At 41.5% G+C, this 19,555-nt stretch overlaps 1 protein-coding gene across 2 annotated transcripts in view; it reads right to left on the bottom strand.

The window, feature by feature from the left end:
• The window catches only part of OTUD4 (OTU deubiquitinase 4), a 47,990-nt gene that overhangs the window by 10,116 nt on the left and 18,319 nt on the right, over positions 1-19,555 (bottom strand). For both annotated transcript variants that reach the window (XM_007528260.3, XM_060179003.1), the window contains 12 exons: positions 16,637-16,718; positions 15,172-15,304; positions 13,892-13,949; positions 10,730-10,847; positions 10,578-10,642; positions 7,975-8,069; positions 5,818-5,921; positions 5,533-5,710; positions 4,555-4,717; positions 3,291-3,414; positions 2,878-2,933; positions 2,088-2,168 (listed from right to left, as the gene is read on the bottom strand). In XM_007528260.3, the coding sequence (XP_007528322.3) occupies positions 2,088-2,168; positions 2,878-2,933; positions 3,291-3,414; positions 4,555-4,717; positions 5,533-5,710; positions 5,818-5,921; positions 7,975-8,069; positions 10,578-10,642; positions 10,730-10,847; positions 13,892-13,949; positions 15,172-15,304; positions 16,637-16,718 (1,257 nt within the window). The remainder of the gene's footprint in view (positions 1-2,087; positions 2,169-2,877; positions 2,934-3,290; positions 3,415-4,554; positions 4,718-5,532; positions 5,711-5,817; positions 5,922-7,974; positions 8,070-10,577; positions 10,643-10,729; positions 10,848-13,891; positions 13,950-15,171; positions 15,305-16,636; positions 16,719-19,555) is intronic.

Here is a 19,555-nt window from a genome sequence, read left to right as displayed (position 1 = left end):
CGACTCCCTTCTAATTTCTTTAATCTTTGTTCTTGCTGCACTACTGCCCGACTCCCTTCTAATTTCTTTAATCTTTGTTCTTGCTGCACTACTGCCCGACTCCCTTCTAATTTCTTTAATCTTTGTTCTTGCTGCACTACTGCCCGACTCCCTTCTAATTTCTTTAATCTTTGTTCTTGCTGCACTACTGCCCGACTCCCTTCTAATTTCTTTAATCTTTGTTCTTGCTGCACTACTGCCCGACTCCCTTCTAATTTCTTTAATCATTGTTCTTGCTGCACTACTGCCCGACTCCCTTTAATTTCTTTAATCATTGTTCTATCCTCTCTACAATTGGTTTTTTTGCAAACATTTAAGTGAGAGAGAAGGAGAACATGAACTAGAGCCTCATTCCAATACAAGGGCTGCTGAGGATTAAACTCAGAATCTCTTGCTGGAGAGGTTTAAGAAGTAATCGTCAGGGACACCAACCTTCCAGACTTGATCCCTACATCTAATATAACAGAGGTCAGGTCTCTCTCTGAATCTCTCTCTTTGGGAAAGAGGGAGGGTAAAGAATAAAATAGTAACTCACAATTTCTCTCCAAGGATCTAATTCTGAAGTTAAACCAACACAAAGATAAAGTCAAAAAGCAAATTATAGGGCAAGGATAAATAGCATAATGGTTACACAAAGAGACTCTCGTGCCTGAAGCTCCAAAGTCCCAAGTTTAATCCCCTGCACCACCATAAGCCAGAGCTGAGCAGTGCTCTGGTAAGGAAAAATAAAATAAAGCAAATCAAAAACATTAAATATCAATAGATGGCTTCTACATCTAGAAAATATCAATTATAAATACTGATAAAAACTATAGACTGGTCAATAGAGTCATAAAAATCATATTAATGGGGCCAGGAGATGGCACACCTGGTTGAGCGCACATTATAATGCGCACAGACCCAAGTTTCAGCTCCCAGTCCCCACCTGCAGAGGGTAAGCTTTTTGAGTGGTGAGGCAGTACTGCAGGTGTCTCTCTCTCTCCCTCTCTAGCTCCCCTTCCCTCTCTATTTCTGGCTGTCTATATCCAGTAAATAAAGATAATTAAAAAAGAAATATATATATATAGATATGTATATTACCTAAATCCTTTAAGAATTAAGTTCTCCCATTTCCTATATAGGTGTCATTTGTTTTTAAATGACCAGATACAATTAAGAATCGCAGAACAGCTACCCAAGAATGTGCTGGAAGAAGCCCAACACAGGTGTTAGACCTGAGTTCAATCCCCAGCATCAGAAGACCCAAAATTATGTTCTGATGCTTTTCTCTCTCCCTGTCCCTCCACTTTAAAATAAAAAAGAGGAGGCAGGGGAGTCGGGCTGTAGCGCAGCGGGTTAAGCGCAGGTGGCGCAAAGCACAAGGACCGGCGTAAGGATCCCGGTTTGAACCCTGGCTCCCCACCTGCAGGGGAGTCGCTTCACAAGCGGTGAAGCAGGTCTGCAGGTGTCTATCTTTCTCTCCTCCTCTCTGTCTTCCCCTCCTCTCTCCATTTCTCTGTCCTATCCAAGAACGACAACAACAATAATAACTACAACAATAAAACAACAAGGGCAACAAAAGGGAATAAATAAATTAAATAAATATATTAAAAAAAAAATAAAAGAGGAGGCAGGGGAAACAGTGTAATGGTTCCACAAAGACTTCCATGCCTGAAGCTCTGAGGTCCCACGTTCAAATCCAAGCAGCACTATAAACCAGAGCTGAGCTGTGCTCTGGTCACTCCCTGCATCTTTCTCATTAAAATAAATTTTAAAAAAAGTTGGGTGGTCGCACACATGGCTGAGTGCACCTTACAATGCCGAAGAACCCTGGTTCGAGCCCCCAGACCCCCACCTGCAGAGAGAAAGCTTTGCACATGGTGGGTGAAGCAGTATTGCAGGTATCTCTCTGTCCTCTCCCTCCTTATCACCCTCTTCCTCTCAATTTCTGGCTGTTTCTATCGAACAAATAAATGATAATAATTTTTTTCAAAAAGAAAAACTAAGATTTATTTAAAAAAAATAAAACGGCATAAATCATTCAAGTACAAATGTAACAATGTACTTACTTGTTCTGCAAGAGATGAGCTTTCTAATTTTTTTGACTTTGATGGTGATGAAATTCTTGCACTTTTATCTTCACTAACACTCTTTGGAATAAAAAAAAAAAAAGCGCCTAAGTTAGTATTCCAAATACCCCATTTCAAGACGATCACAACTGCCTTTGCAGTTTACCCCACCCTACACATGGTCAGCCCTGCCTGCTACGTGTATTCCACCAACCCAACAGGCAGTTTCTTTCTGGGAGTGAGGTTTCCAGAGACATGCCCTTTAAAAGCCCAAGAGATGGGCTGGTATATATCAAGTCATGGACTCCCAAACATGTGGTCCCTAAGTTCTGTCCCCAGAACTGGGTGTGCCACAGTGACATAGTTCTCTCCCCGCTACGAGTAAATACATGAATCCAAAAACTGACCAGCGCCAGAGGTTACCATTCTGGTTATGCGTAAGACTTTCTGGCTTGTGGCTCCAGAACTCCAAGTTCAACACCCAACATCAACATCAAACAGAGTGTGCTTATGCTTCAGCTCTAGTTTAAGGGTTTGGGGAAGGGCAGCTCTCAATTTACTAGAGAATAATAGAAAGTAAAAGCTGTTACAGGTTCAAAAAGAACAGCAGCAAGTGCCCTGAAACGGTCCTAACCAGATGAGAGCTCTTGTCACTATCACTCTTGTCACGCCACTATCACTTTCTGCCATGTCAAGTCATAACATGACCCAACCATCCTTGTTTCTCCCTCTGCTTCTTTCAGCTGCGCCATCACAATGTCAAGGATGAAATTAGTGTTCAAAACTATACCTCCACTGTGCTTGGCTCTGGTTTTTTATCCAGGTGTGAGTGTCCATGGAGAGTGTCTTCAACACATAAAAAAAGGGGGGAGGGTAAAATCAGTCACAGGTCAGATTTGAAAATATAAGTGTAAGGAAAAGAAAAATGTACTTCAAATGCATTCATTTAGTGAAGACAAAGTTTTCCTAAGACTATTTATCATTCACACTCCTTAATGATTTTTAAAGTTTATTTCCCAGAGCCAGGACAAAATGGTTCCCTGGGATAATCTGCTGCTTCGCCCTGTGCAAGACCTGGCCTCAGTCAGACTGCAGGCAGTTTGGGTGCACACATCCCTTTCTTCCTTGGCCCCACGGCACTGCCCAATGCCTGTAAGCCAGACACAGACGTCTGGCATGTTCTCACATGGTTAAACAACACACCTTTATCTTTTCGCTCTTCAGCATCCGCCCTCCGTCTGCTTCCTTTCCTGTCGCTCGCGTGTGATGATTTCTTCTGGACACACAGGGTGCTACTCTGAGAAGCGGACTGACTCACTGATGGGCTCTGAAATGGAAGAGAAAAAGAAGAAAAAACTAGTGTTAAAGACTTATTTACTGGAGAGAATCTAAAATTGAGCCAGAGACAAAAAATCTTATAAATTTTCTCAAAAAGTTAATCTAGGGCGGGGATAGATAGCATAATTGTTATGCAAGGAGATTCTCATGCCTGAGCCTCCCAAGTCCCAGATTCAACCCCCTGCATCATCATCAGCCAGAGCTGAGCAGTGCTCTGGTGGGGGCGGGGGTGTAAATTAAAAATAATGTTGCTACAAAAGATGGACAAAAAAATAAGGATCTATTTAGCCATAAATACATGGACAGTCTTTACTCTTTATACATCTCAGTGAAAAAGCTCAAGACCCCTGTTGAGTTTCACACCACTGAGGAGGAACATTCTAGAGACAGCTCTGAGTCACTATCAACACCAAACAAGTCAAAATACCTGGTCTCAAGTGATGAATATGAAAGATCCAATCTGGGTTAAAAAGGGGGGGGATTATCTGTTCTCACTTTACAGTAGTCGTACTTTACCAGTTACTAGCTGAAAAGTGGGTGAGGGGCAATTATGACTACAAACCTAAGTGGTTTAGTTTCTTAGATCACCTGCATGTGTATGGTTATCAGCGATCATCATGTGTTTGTTTAACCAGAGCACTGCACAGCTCTGGTTTATGGTGGTGCAGGGGACTGAACCTGTGATTTTGGAGACTCAGGCATGAGAGTATCTTTTATAACCATATTTGTTCTGTTGTCGGGAAATTGTGAGGCTCCTCACATTTCCTGGTTATCTCCCCCTTTCTTTTTATCTAATGGCCACAGTATCAGGAATGCAGGGTACTTTGTGAGGCAGGGAGTCTGATAAGACGGGGCAAACCTTTTGGGATTACTTCTGTCCCTCCTTGCTCAACCTCTTAGTAGAGAAAGACACTGACAAGATAGACGCACTCCTCAGGTCAAGCTCTGCCAGGCTCTACCACATCCTCACAATTTCCTGACAGTTTTGCTATGCAAAAACTTTTTCAGACAATCGTGTGTGTGTGTGTATGTGTGTGTGTGTGTGTACACACAACTACATGACCTTGAAGGTACTTTTCAGTTTAAAATTAACTTCTAAACTTAACTTTTCAAATCTATTTATACATACAGAAAGAGCTGGAAAAGCCTGTTCATCTCTGTTCTGAATCTCATAAAGTAAACGAGATTCTTCTATAGCTTGCTTCTCTCTTCGCTCTTCTGGGGAGAGGCCAAAATAATTAGATTCTCGACTTGTGTGATCAAAATCTTCAGCTCTTTCACGGTCTGATTTTCTGTTAAATAAAACACAAAAGAACAAAATGGAGAAGGTACCTAAAACAAACCACTTTTGACAAATTTAGCTATGCTGTGATATTATAGATTTTTTTTTCTTTTTCTTTTTGGCCTCCAGGGTTATATTGCTGGGGCTAGATGCCTGCACTACAAAACCACTGTTCATGCAGCCTTTTTTTTTTTTCCCTTCGATAGGACAGAGAAATTAAGAGGGGAGAGGAGGGGAAGGGAAGACAGGGAAGGGAGAAAGACTGCCACCTGCTGACCCACTTCACTGCTTGTGAAGCACCACCTCCAGGTAGGAAGCCAGGGGCTTGAACCGGGATCCTTGTGCGCTCATCCTTGAACTTAGTACCATGTGCGATTAACCCCAGTATACCATCACCCAGCACCCATTACAGATATTTAAGAATAACTTAGTTACTGCTTTAAAAAAAAAGGAAGCAAGCAAAAATAGACATTCCATTACCATAGTACATGACACGACAGAGTCAAGATATTACAATAGAAGTAATCTATTAGTGTCTTGTTTTCACTTTTTCAGATACACAGCACTAGAGAAATTCCAGAACTGTAGTATCTGTCACTCTGCTGGCATAGATAGGATGGAGAAATGGTCCATGTACAAGGTCCCAGTTCCACAAAAAAAGTTAATTATAAAGCTACCAAGAATAAGTAAGAAACCATAACATGATACCCTTAATATTTTGATGTAGACAAGTATATGAACTACGGATCTATTAAAATGGGTACAGTGCAGTGAATAAAAGAAATGCCCCTCTGTAATTTGCAGGTCTCCTGCATTCAAGACTACCTTATGATCTGTGAAGGTGTCCTGTTAAGGTTTCTGTGCTCACTAGAGGGTTTCTGAGATTGTGGCCCCGCTGAGAACGTGTGCTGTCTCACTCCAGAAGGGTGCTGGAGCCGAGGAGGTAGTGCTGAGGGGGCTTTTACTGGCTTGCTGGAGTTCTTTGGCCCTCTGTAATCCACGTCTGTGAGAAAAGCAACAAGCACCTCATAATTTTCTCATTATAAACAATCCCAAGTACATTCTACCAGTGGTCACCCATCCCCCAAGAGTAAAGTGATATATTCCTACCAGAATGAAAATTCTGTCCAGAAGTGGAAGGTTTTTTCATCTTCTTCCCTGACACTGTGTTCCAGCTTTCTGAGGGAGCTGTTTTGAGGTTTTTCAGTGATTGTCTTCAGATGGGAAAAAAAATATTTGTAATAAGGTGCTCCTAGAGTAAGAAAACCTAAGTGTTCTGCACAATTTTCAATTCATTAGGAATTGTCAGCTTTAGTTCTTACATTTAAAACGAAGTTAAGGAACCAACAGTGGCATACCCAGTTAAGGGCAGGAGGTTGTGTGCAAGGACCTGGGTTCAGGCCCTAGCTCCCCACCTGCAGAGAGAAGCTTTACAAGACTCGAAGAAGTACTACAGGTATCATTCTGTCTCTCTGCCTCTCTGACACCATTTCATCTCAATTTCTCTCTATTCTTTCCAATTAAAATTTTTTTAATTTTTAATTTAAAAATTTAGCAACCCAAATGTAACTGCAGTTAAACAGATGTCATATCAAAAGCATACTTTCCAAACTAAACTAGAACATCTTGATCGCAACTGAAACAAGTTAGACAAAGGAGGAAATGATTGTTCTTTCTGTGTGGTAGGAAGGATGGAGAGACTCAAGTTGCAGTGGAGGAAGGAGATGCCTTCCAGTGTTAGATACAGATAAGCAGGGAATGAAAAGTAGTTCGATCTCAAGGATTTGCTTTAAAATATTCTATTCCAGCATTTTCAAAAAGGCTTAGAAAGAGGGGCCGGGTAGTGGCGCACCTGGTTGAGCCCACATATTACAGTGCACAAGGACACGGGTTCGAGCCCCCAGTCCCTACCTGCAGGGGGAAAGCTTTGCGAGTGGTGAAGCAGTGCTGCAGGTGTCTTTCTCCCTCTCTCCCCTCCTCCTCTCAATTTCTGGCTGTCTCTATCCAATAAATAAAGAGAAGAAAACACCGCCAAAGCACTGCTAGCTGCTGCAGAGGGATGCTGGTTATAATGGGGCTGGCTGATCTGGCCTCTTTTGTGTGTTTAGAGTTTGCCAGTCAAGTGTGGATGTGATTATTTGCTTTAAAAAAACTAATAAAGTGGTCTGGGAGGTGGTGCAGTGGATAAAGCATTGGACTCTAAAACATGAGGTCCTCGGTTTGATCCCCGGCAGCGCATGTACCAGAGTGATGTTTAGTTCTTTTTCTCTCTCTATTTTTATTTTATTTTATTTTATTTTATTTTTTGCCTCCAGGGTTATTGCTGAGGCTCGGTGCCTGCATTACGTATCCTCTGCTCCCGGAGGCTATTTTTTTTTCCTTTTGTTGACCTTGTTGTTTATCATTGTTGTTTATTTTTATTGTTGTTATGCTGTCACTGCTGTTGGCTAGGACAGAGAGAGACTGAGAGAGGAGGGGAAGACAGAGAGGGGGAGAGAAAGACAGACAGCTGCAGCCCTGCTTCCTTGAGCTTCACGCCATGTGCGCTTAACCTGACGTGTCACTGCCCGGCCCCTCCTCCTATCTTTCTAATATATATAATCTTTAAAACAACAACAACAACAAAAACCTAAGGAGTAAGGCGGTAGGATAGCGGCTTAAGTGCATGTGGCATGAAGCGCAAGGACCGGCATAAAGATCCCGGTTCGAGCCCCTGGCTCCCCACCTGCAGGGGAGTCGCTTCACAAGCAGTGAAGCAGGTCTGCAGGTGTCTATCCTTCTCTTACCCTCTCTCTATTTCTCTCTGTCCTATCTAACAACGACAACATCAATAACAACGATAATAATTTAAAAAAAAAAACAAAGGCAACAAAAGGGAAAATATAAAAAAAATTTAAAAAATAAAGGCAGTAGAAAGTGAAACAAAGTGCTCAGAAGTAATACTGTACGATAGCAAGTCAGCCAACAAATTTCACTATATCATAAGCATACCTATACAGAATGCAGTATTTGTGAAGTTAGAAATGAATACAGTCCTCCTATATATACTTTAATTTCTTAAACTGTCTTTAGTGTGAATATCATGTTTTAAACAATAAGCAAGTTTTTTTAACTTAAAATATGCCAACGCACAAAACACCAAATTGTTTCCTTTTTCAAAAGATTTCAATGTGTTTTCTACATAGACTGTAATTTTAACAGAATTTGCAAATTCATGATTATATATTAGAAAGAGAAGAAAGGTCTTAGTTGAACAGTAGTACATACTTCTTTCCAAGTTCTTCGACTAAAACTGGTCCATTTTCAGAGTGAGCCCCTTGTATGTCTGCATTAGAAAATTTTCCATTGTGATCCAATCTAACCTGTTGAATAATTCCAGAACGAAAAACTAGTCACTTGTACCCCACACCATCTTTACAGGCTTAGCCCTTCTTCTTATATCAAAACGACCTTGACAAGCTACTTATCTGATGTTTCACTGCCCTCACATGCAAAATAGGCCTAATTGCAGGACCTGCATCAGAGAGCTCACAGAGGTGGGATGAGGGACATGTGATATAGTGTACAAAGAACACCATCAGTACACAGCAACAGGAGTCACAATTGCTATTATCTTTTCACTTCTCCAGTACTTAAAATGTGACTTTTCCCTTCCCTGTAAATACCAACAGACGCGTCATCTTTTCTCTAATACACAATGGGAACCACGCAATTTCACATTATGACAAGAGTTATGTCTTAAAGGTTTCTTCCTGAAACAGCACAGCTGCTTAACCTGGACTGAGGGCTCAAAGCTGTGATAATCCTACATTTACCGAACTAGAGCTCTCAATTTAAAGTTTCATTTTCGGGAGTCCAGTGGTAGCGCAGCAGGTTAAGCACAGGTGGCGCAAACTCCAAGAACCGGTGTAAGGATCCCGGTTTGAGCCCCCGACTCCCCACCTGCAGAGGAGTTGCTTAGAAGCGGTGAAGCAGGTCTGCAGGTGTCTATCTTTCTCTCTCCCTCTGTCTTCCCCTCCTCTCTCCATTTCTCTCTGTCCTATCCAACAACGATGACAACAATAATAACTACAACAATAAAACATGGGCAACAAAAGAGAATGAATAAATAAATATTTTAAAAGATAATGTTTCATTTTTATCAATAACAATAAAATTTTGTTTTTTCCTTCCCTCGTCACACACTTTTAATTCCTCTCTTCAAAAAGTTCAACAATAAAAAATTTTTTTCAGGGTCCAGGTGGTGGCACACCTGGTTGAGCGCACATGCTACAATGCCCAAGGACCCGGGTTCCAGGCCCCAGACCCCACCTGCAGGGGGAAGGCTTTGCAAGTGAAGTGAGGCTGCAGGTCTCTTTCTCCTCTATCTCCCCTACTCTTTAAATTTCTAGCTGCCTCTACCCAGTAAAAGATTAAAAATAAACTATTTTCAGGGCCAGGTGGAGACACACGTGGATGAGCACACATGTCCCAAAGCACAATGTCCCTACCTATCAGGGGAGAGCTTTATGAATCCTGAAGGCGGGCTACAGGTGTCTTTATTCTATCTTCCCTACCCTCTTGATTTCTGACTGTCTCTATCCAATAAATAAAGATTTTTTAAAAAGATTGTCTTTCCTAATAAAATATTCGGGCTAGGGAGACAGCATAATGGTTATGCAAAGACTTTCATGCCTGAGGCTCTGAAGTCCCATGTTCAATCTCTCGTCTCTACCATAAACCAGATGGGAGAGGTGCTTTGTCAATGCTATTTGAATCATGTCAAGGCTATCTGAATCATTTCTAGGAAGGCCTCTCATTATTATTTTTTTAAATAAATGCATTTTTGTTAATATTTATTTATTCCTTTTGGCTGCCCTTGTAGTTTATCATTGTTGTAGTTATTGATGTCGTTGTTCTTGGATAGGACAGAAAGAAATGGAGAGGAGGGGAAGACGGGGGTGGGGGGGAGAGAGAAAGAGAGACACCTGCAGACCTGCTTCACTGCCTGTGAGGCCACACTCCTGCAGGTGGAGAGCCGGGGCTCGACATTCGTTATTTTTTATGGGAACCATTCTTGATGAAATGTACCTTCCACAAACTATACTTCTGTGTTTCTCATAAACAGGGAACAGAAAGGGGACCTTAAAATTGTTCTTACACGTAGTATCTACTGTTATTAACACACTGCATCAAAAAATGCTTTGGGGGTAAGCAGGCCTGTACGCCAGCATCCTGGCCTCTGACCCATCTCGGCCATCATTCCTAGAAACGGCGATCACCAACCTAATTTTAATTTTCCCCTTTAGGAATCTGTACTCCATCCAAAGGAATAGCTTATTCAAAATGTCAGACCAACAGAAAAACCAGGAACAAAGCAATGGAATCTATGTCGAATCTGAATCACTTTCAGTATGATATGCCAGCTGTACTAAAAATATGTAAGGCTCTAAAATGCAGTTACCTGAGTGAAGCATGTAATATCAAAGATTGCTCTGAAAACTAATGTAGTAGGGGGTGCCTGGCTAGTGGGGCTGTTATGCCAGGAGCGCAGCCCAGGCTGGCACCCCAATCCCAGTGCACTGAAGGCTTCAGTGCTTCTCTACCTGATGGGGCAGTCCAGAGTAGTAAAAGTCCCAACGATGAAACGAGAAAAAGTGACTTAGTAAAATACCATGGTTTCAGACATCACCAACTTTATATCTGAATTGGTCAAGGAGCTAAATATTAATAACTTATTAGTATGTACACATGATAAATTATATTGTGAAAGAGCAAATCATCAACATTCAAAATCAAGCCTATTACATCTCTTTCCTATGCGCCAACAACTAGTAACCATTAACCCAGTAGGAAATCAAGTCATTTCGTACTCTATGCAGCTCACTTACTTGGCATTTGTCTCCAACTTCATACTGTAATCCAGCAGCAATGGAGTAGTCACGCTTCTGTTGAGCTGTAAACAATATTAGCATAGCATCAAGTTGGCTTGTTTGAAATGTAACAAAGCAAATCTATAAAAATACACAAAGTTCTAACTCACCTTGTTTGGATTTCAGCCAAACCTCATAGTCCACATTCCTATACACTGCCGGGTTGAGTGACTTGAGGACTTTTCTAGACAGAGGAAGGCCAGGAGAGTTCCCGTTGTTTTTCGGGTGCTAAATAAAGTCAAAAGTGCAACCAACAAACAAAAGTTTTAAAAATACTGAATTAAGGGGGTTGGTTGATAGCGCATCGGATTAAGCACATGTGACGCAAAGCAAGGACCGGTGCAAGGATCCCGGGTTGAGCCCCCGGCTCCCCACCTGCAGGGAAGTCACTTCACAGGCGGTGAAGCAGGTCTGCAGGTGTCTGTCTTTCTCAATCCCCCATCTTCCCCTCCTTTCTCCATTTCTCTCTGCCCTATCCAACAACGAACGATATCAATAATAATAATAACCACAACAGGCTACAACAAGGGCAACAAAAGGAGGATAAAATGGCCTCCAGGAGCGGTGGATTCATGGTGCACACACTGAGTCCCAGCAAAACCCCTGGAGGCAAAAAGAAAAAAATGCTGAATTATTTACAATAATAAATAATCTAACTTCAAAAATTTGTCAAAAAATTTACTGCATAATCTTCACTGAAATTTTGGCAGACACATGCACACATTAAATTCATGTGCACTTAAAAAAAATAAACCATTTTTTTATTTTTAAAAAATGTGTTATCTTTTATTTACGGGATAGAGACAGTCAGAAGTTGAGAGGAAGGGAGGGGGAGGTAGAGGGGAGAGAAACAGAGATCTGCAGCACTGCTTCACCACTGAAGGTAGGGACTGATGGCTTGAACCTGGGTCCTCAAACACTGTAGCATGTGCAATCAACCAGCTGCACCACCACACAAAACCCCCTTATGTTTTCTTTTTTTTTTCTTCTCAAGATTGTTTTGGCAATTCTAGGTCTTTTCTGGTTTCAGATAAACATTTGTAGCATTTTTTCTTTTTTAGTGAAGTTTTTTTTTTATTTCTTTATTGGGGGATTAATGTTTTACATTCAACAGTAAATACAATAGTTTGTACATTCATAACATTCCCCAGTTTCCCATTTAACAATACAACCCCCACTAGGTCCTCTGTCATCCTCTTTGGACCTGTACTCTCCCCCACCCACCCCAGAGTCTTTTACTTTGGTGCAATACGCCAATTGTAGCATTTTTTCTATTTTCCAAAAAAATGTGCTTGGGATCTTGATGGGGATAGCATTAAATTTGTAGATGGCTCTGGGTAATAATATTCATTTTGATGATATTGATTTCAATTTCTTCTAACTTAGTGTTTGCATAGAGGAATGCCACTGACTTTTGAATGTTAATTTTGTAGCCTGACACCTTACTGTATTGCCTGATGATTTCCAAAAGCTTCTTGCTGGATTCCTTAGGTTTTTCCATGTATACTATCATGTCATCTGCAAATAAGGAGAGTTTGACTTCTTCTCTTCCAACCTGTATGACTTGAATTCCTTGCTCCTGCCTGATTGCTATGGCAAGAACTTCCAACACTATGTTGAATAGTAATGGTGATAGTGGGCAGCCCTGTCTAGTACCTGATCTGAGGGGAAATGCTTCCAGTTTTTCACCATTGAGTATGATGTTGGCTGTAGGTTTGCTATATATAGACTCCACTATCTTCAGGAATTTTCTATCTATTCCCATTTTGTGTAGTGTTTTGATCATAAAGGGATGTTGTATTTTGTCAAAGGCTTTCTCTGCATCTATTGATATGACCATGTGGTTTTTGGTCTTGCCTTTGTTGATGTGGTGGATCACAATGATTGATTTACGTATATTAAACCAACCTTGCATGCCTGGGAGATAAACCCCACTTGGTCATGATGAACCATCTTTTTTATATACTCCTTATGTTTCCTTACACCAGAGCTCAGGTCTGGCTTCTGGATTGGGGATTGAACCTGGGACCTCAAAATCTCAGGCATGAGTCTTTCTTTTGCCTCCAGGATTATTTTGGGGGCTCAGTGACTGCACCATGAATCCACTGCTTCTGGAGATCATTTTTCCCCCTTTTAATGCCCTTGTTGTTATTATTATTACTGTTGATGTTGCTTGCTGTTGGATAGGACAGAATGAAATGGAGAGAGGAGAGAAGACAGAGGGGGGAGAGAAAGACACCTACAGACCTGTTTCACCACTTGTGAAGCGACTCCTCTGCAGGTGGGGAACTGGAGGCTTGAGCCAGAATTCTTCCACCCGTCCTTATGCTTTGCGCCAATATGCTCAACCCGCTGTGCTACCGCCCAACCCCCCATGACAGTCTTTTTGCATAACCCTTATGTTGTGTCCTCAGCCTAAAACCCAATTTTTTCCCCAAAGTTATAGGCCTGCTCTTTTTTGTTGTTGTTGTTGTTAAGAATTTATTTATTTAATCATGGGGATTACAGGAGAGAAAGAACCAGACATTATTCTGTTACATGTGCTGCCGGGGACTGAACTCGTGACTTCGTGGTTGAGAACCCAATGCTTTATCCACTGTACCACCTCCTGGACCACCAAAACCACATTTTTCATATTTACTTTATTTTACTTTTTTTTTTTCCTTTTTTAATGGGAAAGAGAAGGGAGAAAGAACCACGGAACTCTATTACCGCACTAGTGTGTACTCAATGTTGGAGACCCTACTCAGGACTTCAGTGTAAGAGTTTAGCCAATATCCAATTCACTGTGCCATCTTATTTAAAAAAGTGCTTGATGCTGTAGTCTGGGAGGCAACACAGTAACCAGAGCTTTGGACTTAAAAGCATGAGGTTCACATCGACCCTGGGCATTGCATAAACCTGACAATAGGTATGCAAAAGGCTCTGAGGTCTCAGGTTCAATTCCCAGCAACACATTAAAGCAGTCTCTTTGTCTTTATTCAAAAAAAAAAAAAAAAATTATGGGAGTCGGGTGGTAGCACAGCAGGTTAAGTGCATGTGGCCCAAAGCACAAGAAGCAACGGAAGGATCCTGGTTTGAGCCACTGGCTCCCCACCTGCATGGGAGTTGCTTCACATGTGGTGAAACAGGTCTGCAGGTGTCTTTCTCTCCCCTTCCTCTCTCCATTTCTCTCTATCCTATCCAACAATGACGACATCAACAATAAAAACAAGGGCAACATAAAGGAAATAAATATTAAAAAATAAAATAATTATAATAATCAAACGTACCTGATCATTCGATAAGGCTTTATGTCCATTCATGTCATTAGCAGTGGTAGTTTTATTCCTACAGAGTGAGAAATAATTAATATTCAATTAGGAACACAAAAATACATCTGCACACTACTAAGTGACTCAAACTTCACATCAAATCTCAAAGGTTATACTTATAGTCCAGAAAGTCAAAGCTGTATTTCAATGTGCTCACACAATATTTGGTACAAATTATTTTATGTATATATGCATATATTACATGTGTATACATGTGAGTCAAAAATTTTAGGAGTGATATTTACTGGCTGCATTTCAAGCATTAAGAAAAAAAATAGAAAATAGAAAAAAGAAAAACCCAAAATTTGGGTGTCTAAAAAAGTTTATTAAGGCTGGTGTGAAAGCAGTCATCTACAAACAAAAATGTATGCCTCAGTCTCTGCACTCCAGATTCAATCTCTGGCATCACCCTAAGTCATCACTGTGCTGTACCTGGATTGAGAAAAATAATAAAAAACGCTGTTTCAACAAATGAGGCACCATTACGCAAAACAAGATATATGATTCTGTAAGAATAAATCATCAACACAGTTGGTATAGTACTGATAAATGTCATGGGAGGATAGGGCACAACTTTGTTGGTGGGTGGGGTATGAAACTACATACTATAATCTTACAACAGTCTTGTAGCCTACTATTAATGACAAATAAAAAGTGAAAATAAAATGTTATGGGAGGAAAAGTTAGTGGGATGAGGAAACATCTTGCTGAGATGTCTCCTTCTCCCTTGAGATATCAGGCAGCAAACCATCTGGCTACCTCACATTCCCAGCTGAGCAAGTGCAGGGTTGCAAGTCCCCCAGCCAAACAGCAGGTAACACAAGTTGTAACAAGTCTGCATTTACTCATCTTCATCACAGGAGCCTGCAGAGAACCACTGAGCAGACCTTCCCACAGCACAGAATGAGTCTACTCTGTGATTTCATCACAACTGCAGGGCTGGAGGGACTGTTCACTGGACAGGCTGCTTTGCTGCTCTGCCACACATGGCTCACGCCAGGCACGGCACAGGGAGTGCTGGGCATGGGGAAGCGTACGTGCTGCGCTGAAATCCTTCTACTGAATGAACAGTGGGGAAAATCTGCATCAGCCGAACCAAATTCTAATTTAACCAACTACTATTTTAGGAATACTGTAACAGAATACCGTAACAACTCAGGGTAGAAGACAATCCAAACATTCACCGAACTGCTTCTTTGTATCACAATAGAATGCCGTCTTAGAAATTAAATTCTTACTTGCAACTGTCATCCTCTGAGTCTGATATTTCACTGTTGTTTTCTTCAGCTACTTCAGAGCTGTCTAATCCCATGAAGATTTTACTGACATCAGTTTTAAACACCTTTTCATACAGCAATTCATAAAGGAGAGCTGCAAGAGCCATTAGTTACAATTAGAAAACAAAAAGGAAACAGAACAGAGCATAAAAATATGACCATCTATCGCCAAAACATCTAAAATTCTAACTAGACACCTGTAGAGCATTAGGGAACCACAATTTCTTCTGAAAGTTACACAGAGATTGAGAATTTCTGCATGTAGAATTTTACTTTGTTCTTTTTTTTTTTTTTTTTTTTTTTGCCATCAGGCCTCGGATCAATACAATTCCACTTTTCCCAGAGGACTTTTCTCCCCGCTTCTTTCTTTCAACCTCAGTAAGAGATAAAGGGAGAAGAAAGATACTGTGCATGGAGCATTCTGTCAGAGCCATGCCTGGTGTGCCTCCACGATGCTGGGAGCTTAGGCACATGGCAGAGGGGGGCACAGGGGAGCTGTGCGTGGCAGCCCATTACAGGCTTTAATGGGGGGAGGGGTGCTAGCAAACAGCTCACCTAGATAGTGTGTGTGCTTTGTCCTGAGCATGACCCAGGTTTGATGTCAATCCCCATGTCTGAGACACGGAAGGTCCCAGGCTCAATCCCCAGTGCAATAAAGCTGGGCTGAGCAGTGCTCTGGGGAGGGATGGAGGGAGGGAAGGAAGAAATGAAAGGAGAGGGAAGGAAGGGAAACAGGAGGGAAGGAAAGAGAGAAATCTACACATTACACTTCTAGTTCCAGAATAAAGACAAAAGCTATTTTACTACTGCTTTCAAAAACAGGCCATGTCCAAATAGATAAAAAAAAAAAAAGAAAAAAAATTTTTAGTGAGGTTAAGAAAGTAACAACTAGAACAGTAATTTTCAGTAAGATTTAAAATTGGAGGTTGCACTCCACACACTTTTACCCACTTGCAAAATGCTAAGCAGATTTGTGGCTATCACAAAGCAAGCTACTGACATCTGCTGGGTAGAAGCTGAGGAAGCCAAGGAGGCATTAAATAATCTGCACTGCACAGAACCCGCTCCCACAACAAAGAACTTAGCTGGCCCCAACTGTCAGTACTGCCAGAGCTGCATGGACTCTCATGTATGACAGCCCCAAGTTCTATTACCACACGAGCCAGAAATGATGCGCGTATGTGTCCGCACTCTCTCTCTCCCTTCTCCTCTCCCCCTTGCACTAATAAGTAAAATCAAAGATTATTTTTAAAAAACCTTTATTACTGGAATTAAATTTTCCAGCAAAGAACCTGTACTTACAAATGACTAGCTGACTTGTTGCTTTCTCATGTATTTTATCTAACAGAACAGATTGTGTATTTATCCTGATGCCTGTCACGCTTAGCAGTAGCATTTCCTAGACTACCATAAGGCTGATACTTACACTGACACACAGCAGAGCTCTCTTTATATTTTATAGGATAGACAATATCATAATGATTTCCATTTGAAAAACATAGTAATACCTGAAAAGAAAAAAAATAAAAGACCTTTTAGCTTTCCACACAGGAGTTTATATAACAACTTTCATCTCCAAGATCTCTGAATTATCAATGGAAAACATTTTAGAGAAAAAAAAGAAAACATTTTAGAGGGGACTGGACAGTGGCGCACCAGGTGAAGCACAGTAGCACGAAGCACAAGGACCAGCACAAGGATCCCGGTTCAGCCCCCATTCCCCACCTGCAGGGGGGTCACTTCACAAGCAGTGAAGCAGGTCTGAAGGTATTTATCTTTCTACCTTCCTCTCCCTCTCAATTTCTCTAGGTCCTATCAAAAAATAAATCAATTAATTTAAATACTTTAGAAAGAAACTCAAATTTCAATATGGTAGGTCATGGAACTCCCATATAAAGGGATGGGGGGAGATAGCACAATGGTTGTGCAAAGACTCTCATGCCTGAGGCACTGAAGTCCCAGGTTCAATCCCTGACACCACAATCCAGAACTGAGCAGTGCTCTGGTTTAAAAAAAAAAAAAAAAAAAAAAGGTTCGGAGGGTGGGGGGAAGTGACACAGAGACACACCTGGTTAAGAGCACACATTCCTTGGGGCCAGGTGGTCGCGTACCTGGTTGAGCGCATGTATTATAATGTGCAAGGGCCCGGGTTCAAGCCCCCGGTCCCCTCCTATAGGGGAGAAGCTTTGCAAGTGGTGAAGTAGTGCTGCAGGTGTCTCTCTATCACCCCCTTCCCTCTTGTTTTCTGACTGTATCTATTCAATAAATAAAGATTAAAATATTTTTTTAAAAAAAGAAGAACACACATTCCACTGTGCAAGGACCTAGGTTCAAGTCCCTAGTCCCCACCTGCAGGGAGAAAGTTTCACAAGTGGTGAACCATGGCTGTAGGTATCTCCTCTACCCCCCCCCCCCCAATTTCTGGCTGTCTGTATCCAATAAACAAACATAATTTTAAAAGTTTAAGAAAAAGTTAAGAGAGCAGAGGAGAGAGCATAATGGTTATGTCCATGCCTGAGACACCAGAGGTCCCAGATTCAATCCCCCATATCACCATAAACTAGAGCTCTGGTAAAAATAAAGGAAAAGGGAAGCTTCAGCCATTAAATAAATGGTTGAAACTTAATGTGTACTGCATCAAAACAAAGAACTCTGGGGAAGGAGAGGATGGCAGGCAGTGGAGAAGGCGCCAGGGTGCTGGTGCCGTGATGGTACGCACATGTTCACACATCAGAACCTTCGTGAAAGCCCAGGTCCCCACCTGCGGGGGGAAACTTCACAGCTGCTTCTCTTCCACCCTGCCCCAGCCCGTAATTTAAATGGGCAGGAACCAAAGAATTGTGCAGGTAGGTACCTAGACCCAGCAATAACCTTGGTAGCAAATAATAAATAATACTATAATAATAAACAAGAGCTAAAAGACTGGTGAGGAGATAGCTTAATAGCTATGCAAAAAGACTTTCAAGTCCCAGGCACCAAATGTCTCTGGTTCAATCCCCACCATCACCACCATAAACCAGAGCTGACCAGTGCTCTGGGGGAAATGGGGAAAAAGAATAGAAAGAGACAGGGGTAGATAGAATAATGGTTATGCAAACAGATTCTCTAGCCTGATGCTTCAAAGTCCCAGGTTCAATTCCCTGCACTACCATAATCCAGAGCTGAGGAATGCTCTGGTTGGCGGAGGGGGAGAAAGGGAGGGAGGGGGGAAAGAGAGAGAGAGAGAGAAAAGAAAGGGAGAAGAGAAAAAAAAAAGCCAACTTATACAAAGTATACTCGGGCTGGGGAAATAACAGAGTGGTCATGCAAATGGCATTCATGCCTGAGGCTCTAGAGTCCCAGGTTCAACCCCAAGCATCACCATAATCCAGAACTGAGCAGTGTCCTGGTTAAAAAAATAAAATAAATAAAATTGCTCTCTCAGTTTAGATTGTGTCATATTCCAAGAATCATACTGTAAAGGCCAGATCCAAATTCAGGCACCCTGGAGACTCACGTGTGCTTATAAAGGTGTTTCACTAGTTCCCTGATGCTGTACCACCATGAGCGTGGGACATACAAGTCACTTAAACTTGCTTAGAATGACTCCAAAGCACTAATAACACCAAGTTCCCTTTTAATAAATCAGCTGTTTTTCTTTCTAGGCTTCACAAGATTGTTGAATTACTACTTTGTAAATAATGTCATAAAGGTATAGCAAGTAAAAATATGTATGTATTGCCATCACGGTTATTGTCGGGGCTTGGTCCCTGCATTATGAGCTCACCACTCCCAGTGGCTTCTTCTTTCAGCAGAGAAAGAAATGAAAAGGAGTAACAAAGAGGGGAAAAAAGAGAGAGGACACCTGCAACACTGCTTCCACTGGTGAAACTTTCCCACTGCAAGTGGGAGCCACAGGCTTGAACTTAGGTCCTTGCGCATGGTGACATGTGTGTTAGACCGGTGCAACACCACCCAGCCCCCAGTAAATTATTTATAATGGAAACTCAGTATTTATGGCTGTATAACAAAGGTATTTTCACTATGTTTTTTACTGTTTAGCATTTAGGTAGACAACAGTGACACAAGGTTCATCATACACATTAGCACACCTCATAGTTTTCCTTTCATGAAACATTACACGTTTCAACTCAGTGAAACGTGAGTAACAAATACAAAATATTATGACTCGATGATTAAGGGAAAACTCAGTATCATCGCCTTCATAAATTAAATATTTAGTGGTTGGGGGAAATAGCTCAAATGGTAGAGTATCCAACTTAGATGTCTGAGGTTCCTGTTCAGTGGCCTGTCTCACCACCACCCCCTGCACCTCCATCTGCTTCATGTCAAATTCTCTAACATG

The sequence above is a fragment of the Erinaceus europaeus genome, chromosome 19, assembly GCF_950295315.1.
Source record: "Erinaceus europaeus chromosome 19, mEriEur2.1, whole genome shotgun sequence".
In the NCBI taxonomy this organism is placed as follows: domain Eukaryota; kingdom Metazoa; phylum Chordata; class Mammalia; order Eulipotyphla; family Erinaceidae; genus Erinaceus; species Erinaceus europaeus.
This window is presented reverse-complemented; position numbering and strand designations above follow the sequence as displayed.